At 34.7% G+C, this 26,276-nt stretch overlaps 1 protein-coding gene across 1 annotated transcript in view; it reads left to right on the plus strand.

Moving 5' to 3' along the window:
- THEMIS (thymocyte selection associated) overlaps positions 1-26,276 on the plus strand; it is a 207,061-nt gene that overhangs the window by 50,326 nt on the left and 130,459 nt on the right. The window contains exon 2 of the mRNA XM_012435113.3: positions 8,665-8,823. Within this exon, the coding sequence (XP_012290536.2) occupies positions 8,665-8,823 (159 nt within the window). The remainder of the gene's footprint in view (positions 1-8,664; positions 8,824-26,276) is intronic.

The following is a 26,276-nucleotide window of genomic DNA, read 5'->3' on the forward strand; positions in this document are numbered from 1 at the left end:
AAGTACACATATTTTTGAGAAGCAGGATTACATGTTCCACAACTCCAAGTATGCCATTCACATCCATGTAAGTTGTGGTTCAAGTAGTTTTATAATGAGCAACCTATGCAGTAAGCAGTGGCCCTGAATATAGTCCAATTGTTTGACAGCTTTATTTGCTAGAAAGAACAGCTGTCTTCAAATACGTTAAGACTTCTATGTAGAAGAGTTAAAATAATTGTTTTCAGTATGATTTCAAAGGCTAAAAATTGTTCTAGTGTGTATATCCCATATGAACATCTATTACAGTTAATGAAATGAAGAAATATTTAACAGTGAGAGCTGCTCAAAGGTTAAGCAGATCACCTCAAAAATAAATGAAATTTTATCACTGAAGGTGTTCAAATAAAATTTGAACAACTGCTTGGTACAGAAACTGTATAGGGACTCAGTTATCGTAATCCATTAATAGGGTAAGAGAGTATTTAAATTCCGGTCTGAGATGCAGCGATTCGAGAGATCATTAAAGTTGCTGGCACTTTACTTAGAGATGTAAATGAAATCTAAACTCATTCTACAACTGCCATTAGGTTATATACAATTGTGATTATTATCAAGTTAGAATTTTATGCCTCAATTCAGACAGCTGACCTGGAATAAGTGATTGAATGAGGGGTTCTGTATTCTGCCAGATTTCATTTGACTAAGCCTTTGGGAGTAAATTAGCCCAATTTGAGGATTAAAATTTTTAAAAATAAATATTAGCCAAGGGGGCTTAAAGAAAGCAAGGTAAGTCATAGTGCAGGACTGGACTGGGCATAGTTAATACCTGGCATGCCATCTTCAACTGATGGATAGTCACCTCATACTTGATGCCGAGGATTATTTGGCCATATCTGGATTCAACTCAAAATATACCTTGGAGGATTAGTGATAGGAGGGACAAATGGTAGAATATATTGCACATATTTGTTCTCTCTCTCATGGAGACTACTTGTCATGTTATTTAGGTAGAATGCATAGAATTCATCTCCCAGGGACATTCGGGGTGGTTGACACCTGTAATCCCAGCACTTTTGGGAGGCTGAGGCAGGCGGATCACTGGAAGTCAGAAGTTTAAGACTAGCCTGGCCAACATGGTGAAACCCTATCTCTACTAAAAATACAAAAATTAGCCGGGTGTGGTGGCACGTGCCTGTAATTCCAGCTACTCGGCAGGGTGAGGTGGGAAAATGACTTGAATGGAGGAGGCGGATGTTGCAGTGAGCTGAGATTGTGCCACTGCGCTCCAGCCTAGGCAATAGAGCCAAAAAATAAAAAAATAAAAAAATAAAATAGAATTCACACTTCCTGGGAGATTTCACCTGCTTATGGTTTTGGAACTGAGTTGTATAGGTCCTGCAACTCAGAGCACACATGGTCAATTAGGATCAGCACTAACACATACAACTCAGAAAAGTATAATGTAGAAATCAGAATGCCAGTATAATAACTTGCAATTAGAACTATTACTGTCAAGTTGATTAAAATTCCTGAGTCTTTTAGCTAGGGCACTCAGGCTGCTGTTTCATTGAGCTAGATGACTTAATAACACTGATTAAGAGTTTGTGTATTAGGTTATAAATTTCCTTTTTTAGGACGTTGAAATTTTACTTTAACTTTCTAACTCCTTGAGACTCAATCCTTGTTTCCTGCTTTGACTGTGGTATATGTTTGCACTTAATTCCTTCTGGAAGTGCTTCCAAAACTATCTGTCTGAAAACCTAAGTCATTTTCTTTTTCTAATCCATCATGAATTAGTACTTTGATAAAATGTAATAAAAATGAGTTATAAAAATAAAATTTAAAAATGTAAATTATAAGCACAATTTCAATGAATATGACCTCCAAACTTTTTATTAAGAATTTTAAGTCTTTACTCTCAATTTCCTCTCCTCCCCTCCCCTCTCCTTTCTTTTTTGATGGAGTCTCACTCTGTCACCCAGGCTGGAGTGCAATGTCACAATCTCAGCTCACTGCAACCTCCACCTCCTGAGTTCAAGTGATTATCCTGCCTGAGCCTCCCCAGGTAGCCGAGATTACAGGCACCTGCCTCCATGCCTGGCTAATTTTTCCATTTTTAGTAGAGACGGAGTTTTGCTATGTTGGCTACGCTGGTCTTGAACTCCTAACCTCAGGTTATCCACCTGCCTCTGCCTCCCAAAGTTCTGGGCTTACAGGCATGAGCCACTGTGTCTGGCCTGTACTCTCGATTTCTAAGCTACATTTCACAAGCAGAATGGTTAATGGAGTGTTTAATTAATACTAGCAAACTTAGGAAAATATATAATATCATGAAGCTTTATTTTGTATGTATTGTGTGAACACACTATAATCCATTAGGGTCCCTGTGTAATCAATGCAATCAGTACATTTGTGTTCATTAAATGGAAATAGAGAAAAAGTTTGTGATTTTAAATGGCTATAGAGGTCTATTTTAAATTTATTTAAAAAATTACATGTAGGCAGAGATGTTGATGTGTGTAAAATGTATTTGAAATCAAGTCTTCCTTAAAACTATAAGCCAACACTCAATGTAATACTGTTTATACATGGAATTGTGATATTATTTGTGTCATTTTGAGGTTAAATTTGGGTAAAATGTGGGAAATATTTGGTAAATAATAGTGTCAGAAGACGCAGAATCACTGATTTGTTCCACAATCATATATAAATATTTTGTGGATACATAGGAGGGATATTTATTTCATACACACACCCTCAAATCCCTTTGCTCTGATAATGTTGACACAATGAGCCATAATGATGACTTCTATTATGACAATCACTTAATCTATTAAATTAATAAATTTTCCATTAAACAAACAAGTTTTTAATGCATGAAACAGTGATTTATTCTTCAATCACTGAGACTTAGTCATTGGAATTTCTTGCACATCACCCAAAATGATTGAAATGTTGGGCTTTTCTGGATATTGGTCCTAGTAGTATTTAATCTGATTTCATTATTATTACTATTATTATTTTGGCTCTCAGACCTCAGCATTTCCAATCTGTAGGAACTTTTATTACTTGCCCACGTTCAGACTTTTTAAGTAGGACTCACCAACATTTACTACAGTCTTTTGCTTATTTCTGTCTTTAGGCTTGACTTCCTGAATAATACCTAAACCCCCAATTCATAAGAAGAAACCTATATTCTTGGAGGTTACAGAGATTTTACCTTAGTTCATAGCATAGCTGTAACTTGTCTTACTATGTAATCCCAATGTTTTGCCTTCTTAATACTGATATTTTGGAGGTGATTCTCTATGGCCCAGAAAGATTATTTCTTAGCATTGCATAGATGTACCTCTTAGTAGTGTATCTAGTGTCCAACTGGGAGAATCTACTCTTAGTAAAGCTGAAAGCTTGCTTTTTCATGTATACTTATACATACACTGCATTAAAATATCATGCTCACCTATTTTAGACACATTCTTCATAGAGTGGGAATGACATTGTCTCTGCCTTACAGGAAAAGCAGACCATCTCTTTATGGAAGACTGACCGTATAACTGTCAATTGCAACCATAGCCTCTTTTAAACTTCATTCCTGTGGTCGACTATCTAGAGGTTCACTTGGAAAACTGAATTTATCATTATAATGGTCTCAATGCCATATTAACTGCCATGTCTAGATACACAATTGCCAATAAAATAGTTTTACTCTTAAACATTTTCTTTAGAGGGATGCCCCTTCTTGATCATTTGTGCTATCCTGAAGCAAAAAATAATCACACCTATTTATAATGAGCAAAGATGCATCTCCACTGGCAACCCCAGTGGATATGGTTCTGTCAGACACTATCGACCATATTTTGCAGATATAATTTCCTAATTAAAAAAAATCTATCTCAAATCACATGAGCTCCCTCCTCATGCAAACTTAACAAGTAGAGATTCAGATTATAGAACCACTACCCCCATTACTCCTTGTCTAGGGAATTCACAACATGGTCAGCTTGTATATACTTTGCTTGCATATTTGATGTCAATCATACCAAATAAAGATATAACCGATGCGAAAACTTTTGTCTTGACCATGCTTTAAACTGTTTATATAGAAGGACCACTACTATATTCACAACAATTACCATTTTACAGTAAAGCTAATTTATAACAACATTCACTAATGATCTAATAAGTGATAAAAATTGTGTAACTAGCTGTGGGGGAGGTATATATATAGTTAAGATAATGTCTCTTCTCTAGAAAATCATACTAAAATATACATAATACCCCAATTGAAGCAGGGATAATAATCACATAAGGGCTATAATGGAGATACACACGAAGTGCTATCAGAGCACAGAGGAGAGAATTAATTCTTACTTAGGTGTGGGAATCAAGAAAGGCTTTGAAGCAAATGATGAATATGAGCTGAAGCTTTGGAATTGGTTGGACTTTGACACGTTGATGAGGATGTAAAGGGATGAGTGGCCTGGTATGGTGGCAGGGGGTGGGAGGGCAGGCAGTAGTGGAGGGAGAGTGCATTTGAGTAAAGGGGAAAAACATCCAATATAGTTTCCTCTTTGCTGACTGTCACACATTTTTAACTTTGTAGGGAAGATGGAAGAAAATCTATTGAACCGATTGTTTTGGCTGTTCTGATGTGATCACAGCATTGCTATATGGGTTGTCAAACAAGGGATGAGCTCATAAAAGGATATTAATGTGTCGTTTTTATTGAGCAAAGTAGCATTACAGAGAAGGTGATTTCAAAGGCACATGGCTCTTTCATTACAGCCTTCAGGGGCAATGTTTGATCACTGAAAACAGGCTGCTTTGTTCCAGCTTTCTCTGATGTTTGGCATTATCCCAAATACATATGCTCTGACTTGGAAAGAATAAGTTTGTAAAGATTTAATAGATTTGAGATTTGCATATTCAAAATACATATTTTATGGTTAAAATGAAATGAAAGCCATTTTAATATGTGTGTCTACATATACACAGATATATTTCAGACACACATCTCAGCAATTTTTTGAAACGCAATTACACATATTATGTGTTTGTTTTGCGATAATGAAAGTTGGCTATTTTTAAAATTCACCATTTATCACGAAGGAAAAAATATATTTTAAGACACACTATATTGGTGATAACAAAGTACAAGATTTCCAGTTTTAGCGACTTGAGCTTTGCTCTATGTCCCTGTCACCTATCATAGACATAACTTTCTAGTGCTGAACGTCTCTGAACACTTTCTTTATTAAAAACGAGGTATAGATCGAGACCATCCTGGTCAACATAGTGAAACCCCGTCTCTACTAATACAAAAAATTAGCTGGGCACGGTGGCACGTGCCTGTAATCCCAGCTACTCAGGAGGCTGAGGCAGGAGAATTGCCTGAACCCAGGAGGCGGAGGTTGCGGTGAGCCGAGATCGCGCCATTGCACTCCAGCCTGGGTAACGAGCGAAACTCCGTCTCAAAAAAAAAAAACAAAAAAAAAACGAGGTATAGGTTTCTTGGCTGAAGAAAACTGGAAGTCACAAAATATTAAAGGGAAATTGTAAAAGATTAGCGTTTACGTGATACTCTTTTCCTTACGTGACTGAAAGAAGTGAGCTTTTTTCTTCCGAAAGGAAAGACTTGCTTGGAAAAAGACCTGAGGAGTCAAAAGCTTATGGTGACTGAAACTCATGAAACTTCTTTTTATACAATTCTCTGGCTTCTATTCCATGTGAATTGGTATGAAATCTCACACAAATTTATCTTTTCATTTTGAAATCCAATTGAACCTTTAAAAGAAAGATGACATTCCAACTCAGCCAATTTGATATACATTACATCTACAATTAGATATCCACTGCATTGAAATTAACCTTGACAGACTTCAGCTGAAATGGGCTAGGTTAAATTATGTTCCATTTAATGTGACAAAGAAAAAATTTGCTATTTGCTTCTTTACTTAAAATCCTTCCCTTTCCCTCTCTCACTTACAACGTCCTCTGTCTACAATGACCCCCAATGCTTTCTCTGCTTATCACGTCTCCCTCTCTGTTAGTTTTGCAACAATTTCAAAGCAGAGACTATTTTGTTATCCATTTGTTGCCTATGCCAATGTTCACAAGCTTTAATGTACTTATAAATCATCTAGGGATATTGTTAAAAATGCAGGTTCTGATTCAGCAGGTCTGGGGTCTAAGATTCTAATAAGCTCTCGGGTGATGCAGTGGACCAAGATTCGTATAGCAAACAGAGTACTAATGATCTGTCCTTAAATGTGTTCTTGGACCAACATAACTGGAAATGTAGATTCTCTGAGTTTGAGGTTGCTTCATTTGAATTGCCTTTTTGTTTGATAATTTCGTGATTGCTCTGAACGATCTGGACTCCCTCTACTTCTCTAGTGTCTGTTTTTACCACTTCCTCTTTCTTACTTTACATTTTAGATATAACAAAGAACTTGAAGTTTCCAGAATGTATTGGGCTCTTTCACATCTCCATGCCTTTTTAGATACTATTTCCTCTGCCTGTCCTGGTGTCCTGTGACTCTTCCTTTAAAACTCAGATCTGCTGTCTTCTCCTCCAGGAATTCTTTCCTGATCTCTTTTTCATGTAATTGCATAATTAAATGCCTTCAGTATATTCCCACAATGCCCTGTATTTCCTTTATTACACCTTTCTCATAATCTGTTGCAATTGTCTGCTTGATTGTTCTTTCCCTTTAAGACAATGCTTCTGGGGGGAAGAAGTAATGCATTTTATGTCTGATTCCTATTGCCAATCACCAACATAGTAGGTTTTTTTTTTTTTTTTAATCAAAGTTTGCTGAATGAATGAAGAGGGGAAGTTGATGTGTTGTAGTCATGCAAGAATGTAATGCAATATTTCTTCTCATGAAGTTTAAAATTGAATTGGGAGTCATAAAAACTAAAACTCATAAAAAGTTAAGTACAGGGTGAGATAATACTAAAGATATAAAATGTTAGTATGTGATTAATTGCCAAATGAGGATCATAGCAAATAACCATTCTGAGTCCACTGGAGGAAAATGTCACTGTGGATTTATTAATATTTTTAATACCTCAATTTGTTCCACAAAGGACTTGAGCCTGCTGATAACACTATGCATTAAAGTTAATGAAAGTATGAGCACATATGTAGTTAAGGGAATCGTATCAGAAAAGGAGAGGGTTATGGTAATATATACTCAAAGCTTGAGGAATTGATAGACTATCCTTAAGATGTATTCTTTAGACGTATTCTTCTTGTCTGCAAAAATGCTTCTTACTTAGATATGGTCAGTAATGTGGGTGTGCTGAGTTTTCATATCCACTCTGCCTGGGAGGCTGACTTCTGTGGGGACATTAGCAGCTCCCTTGTCCTCTGTCTTCTGGCAGAATTTGGCTAATGGATAAGACTGAGGTCAGGACATTTATTTTCTTTGGCTGCTTAGAACTGCTGTGCCTCTTTTTAAAGATGGCCCCTGTGATAAACCTCCTGAAATTATTCTAATTTGAGTGTGCCCTCTTACCTATTGGGACTCTGATATGGAGCCAGAATTGTTGTTTAGAGCTAGATTGGATGCCAGTCTTAATAACTTTTCTGACAACCATGAATGCCGTAAAAATGTTTTAGGTGCATGCTGTATTTCAGGAACAATTCTATGAGGAGTTGGTTCAATACAGAAAAGTTCAGAAAACAAACAAGCAAACCTAAAACCCTGTGCTCATATACTTTACACTTAGTATGGCAAAGACAAGGTAAACCATCTTGGAGGTCAGGAAAAATTGGTATATTTAAAAGCCCACAGTTCTATAATGTTTATTTATACCAGCCTGAAGTTTAGTGTTGAATTGTAAAGCAATAATATGCCAGAGATGTAGTTTTTGGGTTTTTCCCCTTTCACTGAGGGTAGATTATCCAGAATTTTTGCCTCTGCTCTTGCCTGTTGCTCATCTTCTGGTTATTTTATTCCTCACTGTCCTTCCATCAGGGAATATAAAAGGAAAATAAGTGAATGAAAACTTAGCTGTAGCATCTATGATAAAAGGTTTGTCAAGAAGGAAACTGAAATCCTGACTAAATCGAAGCTTTTCAGTTTATCTGGGTTGGTCTGCCCCCTATTGCCATAAAGATATTCAGAATGGTTTCCAGCTTGTCAGAAACCAAGAGACAAAAATGGGCAAAAAGTTTTACTTTCATGCTAATAAAGAGAACCAGATCTAATAAATAAATATGATCCTCTTAATATGAAGCCCTGGTGTGCAGACCCTCTGTCTTTTTGTCCCTGATTGTATGACAACCTTGTTTGCAGTCATTACTTAGATCATTTTTGAGTCATATGAGCTTAATTTTGTGTCCCAGCAAAAACAGATCATAAATCTCAGTAGCGGACGATATGTTTGTAGTTTGACCTTGGTAAGATGAACTAAGGGTGCTGAATAAACCATAAATTCAGTTTACAAAAATAAAGAAAATAAGATTTATTTATACTTGGTCCAGTGGATAAAGTGAAAATCTAATATTTTTCTGGTCCATGCGGTACATTTCGCCAAGCTTGGTTAAATTCCTGTTTAGCAGGTAGCTAAGAGAGAAACTGAATTAAAACAGTTTATATGAAGCTCTTGAGTCTTCTTTGTTCTCCACTGTTTTCTTTTTAAAAGTCTGTTTTAACTTTTCTTTCCTTTTAGGCTCTATTTATGAAATGTTTGGAAATGAATGCTGTTTCTCAACAGGAGAAGTGATTAAAATTACTGGTCTCAAAATTAAGAAGATCATAGCTGAAATTTGTGAGCACATTGAAGGTTGTGAATCTCTACAGCCATTTGAACTGCCTATGAATTTTCCAGGTACAGTGTTTTGCAATGATGTATCATTTGTGCAACTATATTGTTAATATTATATGTGTCTACACAACTGAAAACAAGAAAAAAGAAGTCTTTTTTCACTCAAGGATAATGAGTCAAAAAATCCAGAATTATTATAGTCTGATCATTCTAAGAACGAATGGATGGCAACTATTTTCTCCTATTTTAACGTGAAAGATATTTACTTTTTGCTTAAGATTGATCTTTTTGGTTAACAAATATTTAGTGAGTTCCAACTATATACATCACTAGTTGTGCTAAATAATGAGAACCAAGAAATCAGACATATTTTCATAAATTCTGTAGAACTAAGTAACATCATTTAAGCATATCTACCTTCTTTGCTATTCCAACTGTCATTACTCTAGCTCCTTGGATCACTGTTGACCTTCCATGTCTAATATTACTGGAAAGTCTACCTGGTATTTTTTATCTAATTGACTCTACTCAGCCTTCCAAAACTAGCTCAAATTTCATGCCATCTAGAACACTTTTGCTGACCCTCTAACCTAATCTATATTTCTCTCTTTTGTGTTCCCATAGTATCTTGGGCCTCATACCATACACCTCATTGGATAGTCATTGATGATTTTCTCATTTGCCGTATTTTTTACACTAGGTGTTGGCAAAGCTTTTCTATAAAGAGCCAGAGAGTAAATATTTTAGGCTTTGTGGCCAGAGGGTCTTTGTCACACTTATTTCACTATGCTATTTATATTGTAGCACAAAAGCAGCTCTGGATAATACATAAACCAGTGAGCAAGCTATGGCTCAATAAAACTTTATTTTAAAAAACAGGTGACCAGCGGGATTTGACTCGTCAATTGTAGTTTGCTGACCTCTGCTGTAGACTAAAACTCCTTGACATGAAATATGAACATGTGATTTTGTATTTCTGATAGCAAGCGCAATTTTTGGCACAAACTGTGCTCAGTAATTGTTAACTGAATGAATGAATGAATGAATGAATGACTAGTGGAAAAGAAAAATCTCATAAACCTTTACAATATAATGATTTAATGGTATGATGGAGGTATACTTGTGTTCTATGTGGGGCTTGATAAGGAACATCAGACTACAGTTGGTTGTGTTTCAGAACAGGGATTCTGGAGCCATTGTACTTGAGTGCCAACTGTGTCACTTCTTAGCTGTATGACTTTGGTGAGTTATTTACCCTCCTTTCATGTAAAATGGGAATAATAATACTATCTATCTCCTGTTATTGGGAGCACTATATATTGATATATATTTAGTGTTAGAATGGTACGTGGCATATAGCAAGGGGCAGTAAAAAGTTTCAGCTTTTATTACCATTATTAAGATATTATTACTATCATTGGAGGAGTCAGGAAAAGCTTTTAGGGAATGTTTTAATTGAGCTGAGGTTTGAAGAATGAAAATATATTAGCTATATTGAAGTGAGGATTTTTTCAAGTGCTCTAGTATCCAGTCCCCTTTCAACTGAAACCTTACCCATTGTTCAATTCTATTTCTTCTTACCCATCTTTTATAATAATGGTTCTCTAATTTGGTTGCATGACCTAGGGAGGTTTAAAAAATTCTGATGTTCAGGCCACTTACATGAGATATTCTGATTTGTTTGCTCTGTGGAAAAGTCTGGTCATCAAGATTTCTAAACTCCCAGTGTGATACTAATAAGAAGCCAATGTTGAGAACTATTACTTTCTAAGATGCCTCTCTTAAGTACTCTAATTAGATGTAACAATTCCTTTTTTAAATCGCTGTAGACTTTTGTGCCTTAATCATTGCATTTATTAAATTTTGCATGTAATTGAGGTTATTTGTGTACTTGTCTGACTACCACCATCTGTCTAATAGACCACAAGGTTGCTGAGGGCAGAATCTGAATCTCATTTCTTGCTATAATCCCCATGCTATTTAGAAAAAGATATACATAATAAGTATTTAGTAAGTGAAAATGACTAGAATCTTTTGGTAAAAGGAGTTTTTCTTATTTGAATGGTGAAAACACTTAGTTTTTGGCTAACAGTTTAACTTGGGGAGTTGCTATTTAGAATATTCCTTTGAATGTTCAATTGACATGATAATCTTGCATCTATCAAGTAACAATTTGAAAATGATGTTTACAGTTTTATTGTAAAGAACAGGGTGAAAATAGAAGGCTAAAGTGATTGGCATTGGTCAGGGTATAGTTTCTTTTTTCAAGGAGAACTCCTAGATAATGACAAAAGGGATCTCAGATACAGGGATAATTCTTCTACATCAGCACTAGGGAGAAAGATAGAAATCAAGGACACAAATATTATTCAAAAATATAAATAGCAGCATCTCTTTATTTATGCTATATTAAAAACTATTTAAGTTCCCAATTAGATTTTAGACTCAAAAAGTCAAAGTATATTTTAAAACATTCTTCCTTATTTGTGAATTTATCAAATTTCCTTTTGCTATTGATTTCTAATTTTATTCTATTATGGTCAGATGACATATTTTGTATGATTCAATTCTTTTAAATTTATTGAGACTTTTTTTGGACTCATATATGATCCAGCGAATGTTCTATATTCACTTGAGAAGAATGTGTATTCTATTCTGGTTGGGTAAGTGTTCTACAGATGTCTGTTGGTTTATGTGTATTGTTCAAGTCTTCTATTTCTTTGTGTATATTCTGTCTAGTTTTATTCATTATTGAAAATGAAGTGTTGATGTTTCCAGCTACTATTGTTGAATTTGTTTATTTTCCCTTCAATTCTATCAGCTTTTGCTTCATGTATTTGGGGGCCCTGATGGTAGGGGTATAGGTATTTGTAATTGTTGTCTCTTCTTGATAGAGTGACCCTTTTATCATTATATAATATTCTTTTTCTCTAGTAGCAATTTTTGTTTTAAAGTCTATTTTGTTTGGTATTGTATAATTACTCCAGTTTTCTTTCAGCTAATATTTGCAAGGTCTCTCATCTTTTAATCTTCTACTTTCAAACTACAGATAGTCCCCGACTTATGATGAAATGATTAAAATTTTTCGACTTTATGATGATGCAAAACCAATATACATTCCATAGAAACCATACATCAAATTTTGAATTTTGCTCTTTTACTGACCATAGGCTAACGTAAGTGTTCTGAGCACATGCAAGGTAGGTTAGGCTAAATTATAATGTTTAGAAGGTTAACAGTATTAAATGTATTTTGACATGATATTTTGAATATATGATAGGTTTATCGGCTTGTAACCCCATTACCAGAAAAGCAGATGATTTTTGTGTTTGAATCTAAAGTACATCTTTTGTAGAGAGAAAATGGTTAGATCACGCTTTTTAATCCAACCTGCTAACCTCTGATTTTTAATTAGAGTATTTAATCTATTTACACTTAATGTAATTATTGATAGTAGTTCCAAAAAGCTGCTATTTTACCATTTGTTTACCATATATCTTATTATGCCTTTTGTGTTCCTATGTTTGTCCATTCCTGCCTTCTTTTCTGTTAAGTAGGTATTTTCTAGAATGCCATTTTAATTTCCTATTCTTTTCAAATAGATTATCTTTTTTAAAGAATGATTTTAGATTCCAGCAAAATAGAGCAGAGGGTACACAAATTTCTCTTGTATTCCCTGTTCTCATATACACACAGCCTCCTCACTACAAAAACCCTGCAATGTCTTTTCATGGCTTAATAGCTCATTTCTTTTTAGTGCTAAATAATATTTCATTGCCTGAACGTACTTTAATTTACATATGCATTCATCTGCTGAAGGACATTCTGGTTTCTTACAAGTTTTTGCAGTTATAAATAAAGCCGGTATAAACATCCATGAACAGGTTATTATGAGAATATGTTTTTTAAATTTATTTATTATACTTTAAGTTATGGGGTACATGTGCAGAATGTGCAGGTTTGTTACATAGGTATACATGTGCCATTGTGGTTTGCTGCATCCATTACCCCATCATTAGGTATTTTTCCTAATGCTATCCCTCCCCAATCCTCCCACCCTCTGCTATCCCTCCCCTAGCCTCCTGCCCCTGACAGGCCCCAGTATGTGATATTCCTCTCCCTGTGTCCATGTGTTCTCATTGTTCAACACCCGCTTATGAGTGAGAACATGAGTGTTTGGTTTTCTGTTCTTGTGTCAGTTTCTGAGAATGATGGTTTCCAGCTTTATCCATGTCCCTGCCAAGGACATGAATACATCCTTTTTATGGCTGCATAGTATTCCATGGCTTATATGTGCCACATTTTCTTTATCCAGTCTATCATTGATGGGCATCTGGGTTGGTTCCAAGTCTTTGCTATTGTGAACAGTGCTGCAATAAACATACATGTGCATGTGTCTTTATAATAGAATGATTTATAATCTTTTGGGCATATACCTAGTAAATGGGATTGCTGGGTCAAATGGTATTTCTAGTTCTAGATCCTTGAGGCATCGCCACACTGTCTTCCACAATGATTGAACTAATTTACACTCCCACCAACAGTGTAAATGAATTCCTATTTCTCCACATCCTCTCCAGCATCTGTTGTCTCCTGATTTTTTAATGATTGCCATTCTAACTGGCGTGAGATGGTATCTCAATGTGGTTTTGATTTGCATTTCTCTAACGACCAGTGATGATGAGCTTTTTTTCATATGTTGTTGGCTGCATAAATGTCTTCTTTTGAGAAGTGTCTGTTCATATCCTTTGCCCACTTTTTGATGGGGTTGTTTGTTTTTTTCTTGTAAATTTGTTTAAGTTCTCTGTAGATTCTGGATATTATCCCTCTGTCAGATGGATAGGTTGCAAATATTTTTTCCCATTCTGTTTGTTGCCAGTTCACTCTAATGATAGTTTCTTTTGCTGTACAGAAGCTCCTAAGTTTAATTAGATCTCATTTGTCTATTGAGAATATGTTTTCAACACCTTTGGGTAAATACCAAGGAGTGTGATTGCTGGACTGTATAGTATTGAGTATGTTTAGTTTAAAGAAACTGCCAAACTGTATTCCAAAGTAGCTGTACTATTTAGCATTCTCAAAAACAATAAATGAGAGTTTCTTTTGTTCCACATCCTCACCAGTATTTGGCTTTGTCAAATATTTTGGACTTTGTACATTTTATAAGTAGACACCTATGGTATATCATTGTTTTAATTTGCAATACCCTGATGGCACGTGTTCAGCATATGGTTTTCTTATGTTTATTTTCTATTGATATATCTTACTTGGGGAAGTGTCTGTTCAAGTCTTTTGCCCTTTTTTTAAAATTGAGTTCTTATTTTTCTGCTGTTTTAAGAGTTCTTTATATATTTTGGATAACAGTCCTTTATTAGATTTGCCTCTTGCAAATATTTTCTCCCATTCTGTGGCTTGTCTTGTTCTTTTGAGAGTATCATTAGAAGTTTTTAGCTTTAATGAAGTCTAGGTTATCAATTCTTTCTTTTATGGATTGTGACTTTGGTATCGTATCTAAAAGTCACCACTAAATCCAAGTTCATCTAGGTTGTCTCCTGTGTTATTTTCTAAGAGTTCTGCATTTAATATTTAGGACTGTGATTCATTTTGAGTTAATTTTTATTAAGGACATAAGATATGTTGCCTGGATTCATTTCTTTGCATATGGGTATCCACTTATTCCAGCATCATCTGTTCAAAAGAATATATTTTCTTCCATTGTATTTCCTTTGCCTTTGTCACAAATAAGTTAACCATATTTGCATGAGATTATTCCTGGGCTCTCTATTCTGTTGCATTGATCTATTTGCTTATTCTTTCACCAATATTGCCCTGTCTTGATTAATGTTGCTTGATAGTAAGTCTTGACATCAGGTAATGCCAGTCCTTTAAATTTGTTTTTCTCCTTCAAAATGGTGTTGGCTATCCTGGGTCTTTTGTCTCTCCATATAAATTAGAAAATCTGTTAATGTCCACAAAATAATTTGCTGGGATTTTTATTGAGATTGTATTTAATCCATAGATCTAGTTTGGAATAACTAACATTTTGAAAATGTTGAGTTTTTTTATCCACAAACATAAAATACCTTTTCATTATTTCAGTTTTCGATGTTTCTCATCAGAATGTTACAGTATTCCTCATGTTGGACTTGTACATATTTTGTTAGATTTATATCTAAGTATTTTAATATTGCTTTTTTTTTTGAGACAGAGTCTTGCTCTGTTGCTCAGGCTGGAATGCAGTGGTGCAATCTCAGCTCACTGCAACCTCAGCCTCCTGAGTTCAAGGGATTCTACTGCCTCAACTCAGCCTTTTGAGTAGCTGGGACTACAGGCACCTGCCACTACACCTAGTTAATTTTTGTATTTTTAGTGGAGATGGGGTTTCACCCTGTTGGCCAGGCTGATCTCAAACTCCTGACCTTGTGATCCACCTGCCTTGGCCTCCCAAAGTGCTGAGATTACAGGCATGAGCCATCTTGCCTGCCAGTATTGCATTTTAAATTTCAATTTTTCTTCATTGCTGGCATATCAGAAAATGGCATTCATATCAACCTTATATCTTGTAGTCTTACTATACATTTTCATTTATTCCAGGTGCAACTTTGCTATAATTACTTATTACTTCAAGGAGGTTGTTGCCTGCTGGGTCTTTTTATGTCTGTAAAGGGGTGTTAAAGTCTCCAATTATAATAGTGGATTAATGTATTTCTCTTTACAGTTATCTAAATTTTTGACAGATGTGGTGTGCCCATCAATATAGATTTGTAATTGTTCTTTATGCAATTTTAAATCATATAGAAGAAAAGATTTTCAAACAAGAATATACATTTAAACTGTCTTTTACATTTACCCCTGTAGTTATCTTCATTTATAGTCTTTATTTTTTTTCATATGGGATAGAGTTTCTGTTTTGTGTCCTTTCATTTCAGCCTGAATAATTCCCTTTACTATATCTTGTGTGGAAAGTTTGACAGTGTCACACTCTCAGTTTTTGTTTATCTGGAAATATCTTAATTTCTCCTTAATTTTTAGAGGACATTTTTCTTGAAGAGAATTCTTTGTTGATAGTTTTTTTTGTGCAGCATTATAAATATCTCATCCCACTGCTTTTGGCCTCCATAGTTTCTGAGTAAAAATTAGCTTTTAATCTTATTGAGGGTCTCTCTTGTACATAATGAATGGTTTCTATTTTGTTATATTCAAAGATTTTCATTTGTCTTTGTTATTTTTCTTTTTTGAATTTAATTTTATTTTAAGTTCTGGTATACATGTGGAGGACATGCAGCATGCAGGTTTGTTACATAGGTAAATGTGTTCCATGGCAGTTTGCTGCACCTATCAACCCATCACCTAGGTATTAAGAACAACATGCATTAGCTATTTCTCCTGATGTTCTCCCTCCCCCTAAAAGGCTCCAGTGTGTGTGGCTTCCCTTTCTGCGTCCATATGTTCTCATTGTCCAGCTCCCACTTACAAGTGAGAACATGTGGTGTTTGGTTTTCTGTTCTTGGGTTAGTTTGCTGAGGATAATGGCTTCCAGCTCTATGACCCTGCAAAGTGATCTTGTTCTTTTTTCAAAGCTACATAGTATTCCACGGTGTATATGTGACGCATTTTCTTTTTTCAGTCTTTCATTGATACGCATTCGGGTTGATTCCAAAGCTGTCTTGATTTTCAACCATTTGATAATGATATGTTTAGGCATGAATCTCTGAGTTTAGTCTACTTGAAGTGTGTTAAGTTTCTTGAATGTGTAGATTGTTTTTCATCAAATTTTGAAAGTTTTTGCCATTTTTTAAAAAATATATTCTTTCTATACCTTTATCTCTCCTCTCTCTTTTTGGGAATCCTATTATTCACATATTCTTATGGTTTATGGTAACCTATAGGTCTTTGAGACTTTGTTCTTTTCTTTATACTTTTTTCCTCTGCCTCAGAATGTATAACCTCAATTGACTTATCTTCAAATTGATTTATATTATCTATTTGGTAAGACATTATTCTCATACTTTTGTCTTAGTTATGTAGACATGATTTTCTTTAGTTCTTTGTATATATTTAAAAATAGCTAACTTAAGTCTCTTTTTTTCTAGTAAGTCTGATATCTGGGCTTACAAGAGACAGTTTCTTTTATTATTATTTCCATAGATTTATGGATGTAAGTAGCTTTTGATTACATGGGCAAGTTCTTTAGTAGTGATTTCTGAGATTTTAGTACACCCATTACCAAAGCAGTGTACATTGTACCCAATATGTAGTCTTTTAATCCCTCACTCTGTCCCATCCTTCACCCTGAGTTCCCAGAATTCATTTATCACTCTTACGCCTTTGTGTCCTCATGGCTTAGCTCCAACTTATAAGTGAAAACAGATGATATTTGGTTTTTCATTTCTGAGTTATAGCAGTTAGAATAATTGCTTCCAACTCCATCCAAGTTGCTACAAAAGACATTATTTTATTTCTTTTTATGGATGAGTAGTATTCCATGGTGTATATATACTTCTTGTGTATAATCCACTTCTTGGTGGATGGACAGTTAGGTCGGTTCTGTATTTTGCAATTGTGATTTGTGTTGTTATAAACGTGTGTGTGCATGTGTCTGTTTCATATAATAACTTTTTCCCTTTGGGTATATATGCAGTAGTGGAATTGCTGAATTGTTCTACTTTTAGTTCTTTAAGGAATCTCCATACTGTTTTTCATAGCAGTTGTCCTAATTTATATTCTCTCCAGCAGTGTAAAAGTGTTCCTTTTTACCAGATTTATGCCAACATCTATCATCTGTTGTTTTTTGACTTTTTTATTATGGCCATTCTTTCAGGAGTAAGGTGGTATCTCATTGTGGTTTTAATTTGCATTTCTCTGATTATTAGTGGTGTTGGGCATCTTTCATATGTTTGTTGTTCATATGTATATCATCTTTTGAGAAATGTCTATTCATGTCATTTGCCCACTTTTATGTGATTATTTGTTTTATTGTTTCTGAAATGTTTGAGTTCCTCGTAGATTCTAGATATGAGTCCTTTGTTGGATGCATAGTTTGCAAATATATTTTCTCCCACTGTGTGGGTTGTCTGTTTACTCCGCTGGTTATTTCTTTTGCTGTGCAGAAGCTCTTTAGTTTAATTAGGTTCCATTTATTTTTGTTTTTGTGGCATTTGCTTTTGGTGTCTTAGTCATGAATTCTTTGCCTAAGCTCATGTCCAGAAGAATTTTTCTGATGTTATCTTTTAGGATTTTTATGGTTCTTAAATCTGTGATCCGTCTTGAGTTGATTTTTGTGTAATGTGAGAAATGTGGATCCAGTTTCATTCTTGTACATGTGGCTTGCCAGTTTTTCTAGAACCATTTATTGGATAGAGTATCCTTTCCCCAATTTATTTTTTGTATGCTTTGTTGATGATCACCTGACTGTAAGTATGTGGCTTTATTTTTGGGTTCTGTATTCTGTTCCATTGGTCTATGTGCATATTTTCATACAAGTACCATGTTGTTTTGGTGACTATAGCCTTGTAGTATAATTGGAAATTGAGTAATGTGATGTCTCCAGATTTGTTCTTTTTGCTTAGTATTGCTTTGGCTCTGTGGGCTCTTTTTTGGTTCCTTATGAATTTTAGGATTGCTTTTTCTATTTCTGTGAAGAATGATGGTAGTATTTTGATGGGAATTGCATCGAATCTGTATTCCTTTGGACAGTATGGTCAGTTTTTCAATATTGACTCATCCCACCTATGAGCATGGGAAGTGTTTTGATTTGTTTGTGTTATCTATTATTTCTTTCAGCAGCATGTTTTAGTTTTCCTTGTAGAGTTCTCTCACCTCCTTGGTTAAAAATATATGGTTGGTTTGTGTGTGGGGTGTTTTTTTTGTTGTTGTTGTTGTTTTTTTTTGGTCAGCTATTGTAAAGGGACCAAGTTCTTGGTTTCTCAGCTTGGTCATTGTTGGTGTAAAGCAGTGCTACTGATTTGTGTACATTGATGTTGTAATCTGAGACTTTACTAAATTGGTTTATCAAATCTAGGAGCTTTTTAAATGAGTCTTTAGGTTTTTCTAGATGTACAATCATATTGGCAAATAGCAACAGTTTCACTTCCTCTTTTCCAGTTTGGATGCCCTTTGTTTCTTTCTCTTGTCTAATTGCTCTGGCTAGAACTTCCAGTACTATGTTGAATAGAGGTGGTAAAAGTGGGTGTCCTTGTCTTGTTCCAGTTCTCAGTGGGAAGGAATGCTTTCAGTTTTTCCCCATTCAGTATTTTGTTGCCTGTGAGTTTGTCATATATGGCTTTTATTACTTTGAGTTAAGTTCCTTCTATGCCTATTTTATTGACGGTTTTTATCATAAAGGGATGCTGTATTTTATCAAATGGCTTTTATGCGTCTAGTGAGATGATTATGTAATTTCTGTTGTTAATTCTGTTTATGTGATGTATCACATTTATTTGTTTGTGTATGTTAAACTATCTCTACATCCCTGGGATGAAACCCATGTGATAATCATGTATATCTTTTTTATATGCTGTTGGATTTGGTTAGCTAATATTTCATTGAGGATTTTTGCATCATATTCAGGGATTTTTATCTGTAGCTTTCTTCTTATGTTATGTAACTTGCTGGTTTTGGTGTTAGGGTGATACTGGCTTCATAGAATGATTAGGGAGGATTCTATCTTTCTCTATCTTTTGGAATAGTTTCAGTAGGATTGGTTCTAATTCCTCTTGGAATGTCTTGTAGAATTCAGCTGTGAATCTATCTGGCCCTGGCCTTTTTTTGGTTGGCAATTTTTAAATTACTGATTCAATCTTACTTCTTGGTATTGGTCTGCTCAGGGTTTCTATTTCTTTGTGATTTAATGTAAGAGGGTTGTATGTTTCCAGGTATTTATCCAATTCCTCTAGCTTTTCTAGTTTGTGCACGTAAAGGTGTTCATGGCAGCTTTGAATGCTCTTTTGTATTTATGTGGTTTCAGTTGCAATATCTCTGGTTTCATTTCTAACTGAACTTATTTAAACCTTCTCTCTTCTTTTCTTGGTTAATCTCACTCCGCAGGGACAGCTTCTATTGATTGCTTGCCCTCCCCTACTGTGTACAGGCCATACTTTCTTGTTCCTTTGCCTTCTCTTAACTTTTGTTTAAAACTGGATATTTTAAATGATATAATGTGGCAATTGTAGAATCAAATTGTTTCCTTTTCCCAGGACTTGGTGTTATTGGTGGTTGTTTGTTTAGTGAATTTTCTGAACTAAATCTGTAAAATCTGCATTCTCCATCATGTGTGGCCACAGAAGTCCCTGCTTAGTTAGCTTAGTGGGCAACTAATGTCTGAACAGCGATTTACTTACACAATTGAAACCATGTTTTCAGTATTTGTTGAAGGTCTCTGTGTTTATTTGGGAACATTCTCTCAAAATTCAGTCAGGCATTTGGAAATTCTAGCTTAGCCTTGAATTTGGGCTCAGGGAGAGCCTCAAAGTCAGCTGCAATTGAGAGGTGAGGGCTTTCGTGGGTCCTTCCTGAGTATGCATAGTCCTGGACATGTATTTAGAATTATATATGTGACTTTCTAGATTCTCAGGAATATGTTGGAACTTTTCAATGTTCTTATGGATATCTCATTTCCCAACTATTCTTTTTAAGCTTTTGGGTTAGCCTATTATTTTTTTCCCACCACTGCAGGTAGCCACAAATTAAACAATTTTCTTTTATTATTTTTGGCAAGTACGCTGAGAAAAAGTCTTTCCCCAATAATGAGTTCAAAATGAGATCAACGAGACAAGGATGCAAGTATGATCTTCCAGAGAGGCACCAGACATGTCAAATAATAACAATTCTCTGGGGTTGAGCTTTGAAGATAGCTTTCTCCTGTGACTGTCAAGGTGATGATATTTTCGTGATTACAGGTTGTTAGTTTTCAAGGTTACTGTGGACCCGAGTGTGAGGGAAGGGAGAATGGGAATACAAGTTAAAGTGCCACGAAGTTTGCTGTTCTTTCCAAGATTCAGCCATTTTTCTTCAATAAATGCTTCCCAGATTGCTCCAATTCTTTGGTTAATTTTTAGAGTTTTGAAAATAATTGACCCACCCTTTTGTATTAAAATATGTAAACTCTTATATCCTCAATTTTATGATGGTTTAAAAGTACTGAAGATGACAATACCTTGGCAAGAGTGCCCAGAATTACTTATTTGTAAATAAAGAAAATCTACCGAGGAAAGATTCCCAGCCTTTGACCAATAAACCTAGCTCTGTAGATGCAGCTTCAGCAAAAGCAAGATCAATAAAAGTCAAGAAGGGAAAGGTTTGAAGAGTTTTACAAGCCCACTTTCAGGGGACAAACTGGAGCCTAATTTTTTACTAAAATCTGAATGGGGAACTAAACTCCAAATATATACACCACTGGTTGCATCCTATATTAACATTGTATTTCTATATGTCTCTTTTGTCACCTCAAAAATGTTCAAATATATTAAAAGAAATAATAAGCAATCATTTTAGTAATGAATGAAACGAAACATACTGCTTTAGAAGCACAATTTGTTCTTTTACAAAACAGCCTTTCTAGTTGAATCATTTTATGAGCTAGAAAACATGCCAGTCTTGCCAAACACAACAAAAATATATCCTATTCGGTAGTTGATTGCATTATCTCCATAGATTGGTAAATCATGTCATGTGTGGTTTAGAGTGAAGTTCCAAATTTCTAGGTTGCCTCCTGGAAAGATTTGTCCCTCTTTCAGATTGTTATGAAGCATGAATAATAAATGCATTCTCTTTGTCATGAGAAATAGCCTGAGAATGTTAAATACTTTTTTTTATGATGAACACAAATTTTTTTTTTCCCAAACAGCAAGTTTACATTGTCTCTAAACTATACGGTCAAGGAAGACTGTGGTTGTATCTGTAAAACCACCCTTAAAATTACAGGGCCACATCAAGACATTTTTCTGTTTTTATATTTAGATCATACTCTGTGAATTTTGTTGCTGTGTAGGAATTTTGTTTCAGGACGTAGCAGGCATAAAGGAAATGTTCAAGATTGAACATCCTTAACTACCCTTTACCCTATCCTGTCCACAGCACACACTCAAATGAAGAGATGAGTGACGTGCCAGACATTGATTTTAATATTTTTACATATAAAACTTTTCTAAACACTTTTATGTATATATAAATTACTAATTGAATTCAGATTTTACAGATAAGAAAACAGAATCACCAAGTAAGTTACCAAAAATCACATAGCAAGTGGTTACATTGAGTCTGCCCTAGCTTTGTCCAATAAAAATATAGTATGAACCTCATATGTGATTTTAAATGTTCCATATCCACATTTACTACTTATATATATATATATATTTGTATAATAAGTTGTGTCTAAATTCGGCAACTTAAAACAACGAACATTTATTATGTCACATAATTTATGAGGGTGAGGAATTGTGAGTGCTTTAGATGCTATAGTTCTGCCTCAGGGTCTTTTATGGAGTTGCAGTGAAGCGTGGGCAGGGAATGGAGTGTTTGAAGATTTGACTGTGATTTGGAGATCATTCACATGGCTATTCACAAGTTCATTAACATGGCTATTCTGGGAGGCTTCAGTTCTTTACCACATGGTTCCCTCCATAGGGTTCTCACTGAGTTAGTGGTACGAGAGTGAGAGCAAGCCCAGGACTGAAACCAGTCTTCTATGGCCAAATCTCAGAATTGACATAACATCACTTCTACCAACTGTTTTGATCACACAGATCAATGCTAGTACAGTCTGGGAGGGGACTGAACAAGGGTGTGACTACTGGGAGGGAGAAATAACGATACCATCTTGGAGGCTGCCTAGCTCAGATATCTTAAGTTAAAAAAGAAAAGTGACATTAATTTTAATAAGTTTTATTTAAAATCTGTATCTAGGATATTACGCTTTCAACAACTTATTGATATAAAATTATCAAGATAGTTTACATTCTTTTTATACTAACCCTTTAAAACCTGATATATATTTTCCACTTATAGTGCATCTCAATTTAGACTGTCCAAATTAAGTAGCCATATTTCAAATGCTCAACACAGTGGTTACATTAGTAATACTATATTGGAAATAACAGATCTGAACAGTATGTATAGGTCCAGATTTATGCTCTCAAGCACTTCTTGTTTAATCATAGAAAAAAAAATAGGTGACTTTTTGCCAAGCAACATCAAAGTCATAATAGGGAATTTTTCTACTATATGTAGAAAATTGTAGCATTAAAAAGATTTGAAAAAATATCACTCCTAAAACAAGAAGAAACAAAAATTTTTAGATGAATGTTAGAAAATTTACTTTCATTAAATATACAGTTTCCTTCATATGTTTCATGGAGTTAAACCATGTATTAAAAACAAGCTTTGGGCCATGCTTCCTACTTAAATTAATTTCTACCAGATAAATGGATTTTATCTATCAAGTTGTCAAGAAACTCTTAAGTAGCCATGTAGCTACTAGGCTGATACCACCCTTCCATGAATTACATCACTAAGGAGACAGTGAGCCAGAGTTGCACAGTAGGCAGCATAAGCTTCATGTCTCAGAAGTTGTCTTTGACCACTAAGACCCACTAGGCGACACAGGGGGGTGCTGAACACATATTGGGGAACCCTGAGCCTAGAAACCCCAAACATAGAAGGGGTTGCTGGAGAATTGCCAACCTTTGCCCTCCATGAAAAATTGTATTTATTACCCTGGAATATAAAATAATTCCTTTGAGTAGAGGAGAAAGACTTTACTATCCTAGAATGTCTCTGGGGAGGGAGACATTATCATTTTTATACTAGTTGAAAACAAACCTGTTACCTCTAGCTCTCGAGGTGTATAGAAATGCCATAAAGAATTCTCTTCCAATATAACTATATCCCTTAAGCAGTAAGACTTTAAAAAAATCATTTTTATTATACTTGTGAAAAATTTACAAAACTATTAAAATAACTGATGACAGAAATTGAATTAATAGAATTGTTTCTGTAAGAAATTAATTAAGGCTAAATGGCTAAAATTTATAAAATCTGCTTTGGTATTCCTGGGTACCAAATATATAATACATTAACATTGTTAATTTGAACACATTAACAATGACCATTGTTTCATTTGGAGAATTATATATTCCATCAATAGAAAATATGTATTACATTCAATCATCATTCATTGTGTTTTCATCTATTGAAATGATCAATTTTCTTTAACTATTTTATGATTGTAGCTGATTTTTTATTTGACTAAAATATATTTCTAAAGGATCTGTTGGAAAATCATTATGCAAAAATATAAAATACATTTACTAGCTTTAAATAACCTTTCAATCTTCTGTTTTTAAAGAGACTTTTTTAAAAGAAGCAAGGTATATAAGTCAGAAATTGCTACTATTTTTCCATCTGGATGTTATAATGAAACATGACTCAGAGCAGCCCTAAATAGAGCTCCCTGCCTTTTAGATAACTCACTGTCCAAAGAATCAGGGGCTAGTTTTCCAAATTTTCTGGGTCAACTTCTCTTAAGGTACATATTTCCCACTGTGCTCACTAAAGCTGAGTAAACTCAGCTGTCTACCTTACAACTTATTTTCCTTGACAAAAGGGTATTTTGTATAAACTATGCAAGAAATGGGAATTAATCAACATGTGGAAGAAAGTCAGCTTTTAAAGTAATTTTAAGATCTATTTTTTGGCCAGTATTTTTTCTCTTGTTTTTTAGTACATGATCAGATTGTTTTTCTGCATCCTTTGTCTTTGGATAACTACCATGTATATTAGCTGAAAGACAAACAGATTTTGCAGTTCTAGGTTAAAATGATTCTGTTACTCACCTATGTGCATTTTAGCATCAGGTCAGAATTCTATCAGAAAGATCATTTTAAAGGAGGCTGTTCCACAGCCAGTGCTGCTCTGTAAGTTTTTCCTACTATTAATGTTTTATGTCCATCTTGTAAAATTTATCTTATCACTCCTGGTCTTTACCATCTCTCTTTCTTACATGCACAATTCTAAAAACTTTTTATGATGTTACCTTAACAGTACCAGCAGGGACGGACTCTTAGAAGAGGAGCTAGATTGCCCTTAAACAATTAGATCTTCTGTTCTTTGCATCTTAACTGAAAATTGGTAGAGCACATTTCTATAACTATACACAGTTACATTTTGGGGATTAAGAGGTTCTGCCATTGGAATACAAGCAGAGTTCCCTATACTTCCTGAACTCCCACCCACCATATATGACAGCCTCCCCCACCAGCAACATACCACATAAGAGTGGTACATTTGTTGCAAGTAGTGAACTTACATGGACACATCATTTTCACCCAAAGTTCTTAGTTTATATTAGGGTTCACTTTTGGTATTGTACATTCTATGGGTTTTGGTAAATGTAGAATGACACATTCCACCTTGATAGTGTCATACAGAATAGTTTCACTACCCTAAAAATCCTCTGTGCTCTGCCTGTTCATTCCTCTCTCTCCTCTAATCCCTGGTTACCACTGATCCTTTTCCTGTCTCCATATTTTGCCTTTTGCATATAGTTGGAATCATATAGCATGCAGCCTTTAAAGATTGGCTTCTTTCATTTCTTCTTTCACTTACTAATATGTATTTAAGGTTCTTCCATGGCTTTTCATGACATAATAAGTCATTTCTTTTTAGTGCTAATATTTCACTGTCTGGATGTACCACAGTTTATCCATTCAGCTACTAAAAGGCATTGTGATTACTTCCAAGCTTGGGCAATTATGAATAAGGCTGCTATGAACATTCACATGCAGGATTTTGCATGAAGATAAAGAACCCCAGTTCTTAAAGCTATAAGATGTATTTATTTTTCTGTTTTACAAGTAACACATGCATCTTTTAAAAAATTAGAAAAGGGAAGAAAATGCAGGGAAGTAAATAAAACTCACTATGATATCATCGCGAGAATTATCTAACATTAACATTAGGTACATTTATTTCTGTTGTTTTTCAATGCATTGTATACCTGCATACATATAGACACATGTTTTAGCATAATGGGAAAAAATACCTTATTCTGAGGACTTGCCTGTGTTATTAAGTATTCTTCAAAGCATAATTTTTATTTTCTAGACAATAGTCCATCACATGCATATTCTATAACTTATTCAATCCATCCTGAACATCGCCATTTATACAATATATACTATGATGAACAGCCTTTTAAACTAAAACTTTGCATTTCTGATTATAATTATTTTATATACATAGACATGAAAATGTGTTTAAAGATCTGATACATATTGTCAATCACATTTCATAAAGGCTCTGCCCGTTTGCATTCCAATCAGGAACTTTTGAGAGGGCCAATCTAACTGCTTTTTTGAGGCTGTGGCTTAACTGTTTGTCTTTCCCATCTCAATTTTTGAGTTAATAGCATTATAATAATTTCCACATAACAACAGTCACCTGTTTAAAATATACAATTCGATGGCTTTTAGTATCCCTGTCTCCATTTTTCTTAGCAACGTGAAATTTAAAATCTTCCG

The sequence above is a fragment of the Aotus nancymaae genome, unplaced genomic scaffold (assembly GCF_030222135.1).
Source record: "Aotus nancymaae isolate 86718 unplaced genomic scaffold, 86718_ANA_hifiasm-v0.15.2.pri h1tg000040l, whole genome shotgun sequence".
Taxonomy (NCBI): Eukaryota; Metazoa; Chordata; class Mammalia; order Primates; family Aotidae; genus Aotus; species Aotus nancymaae.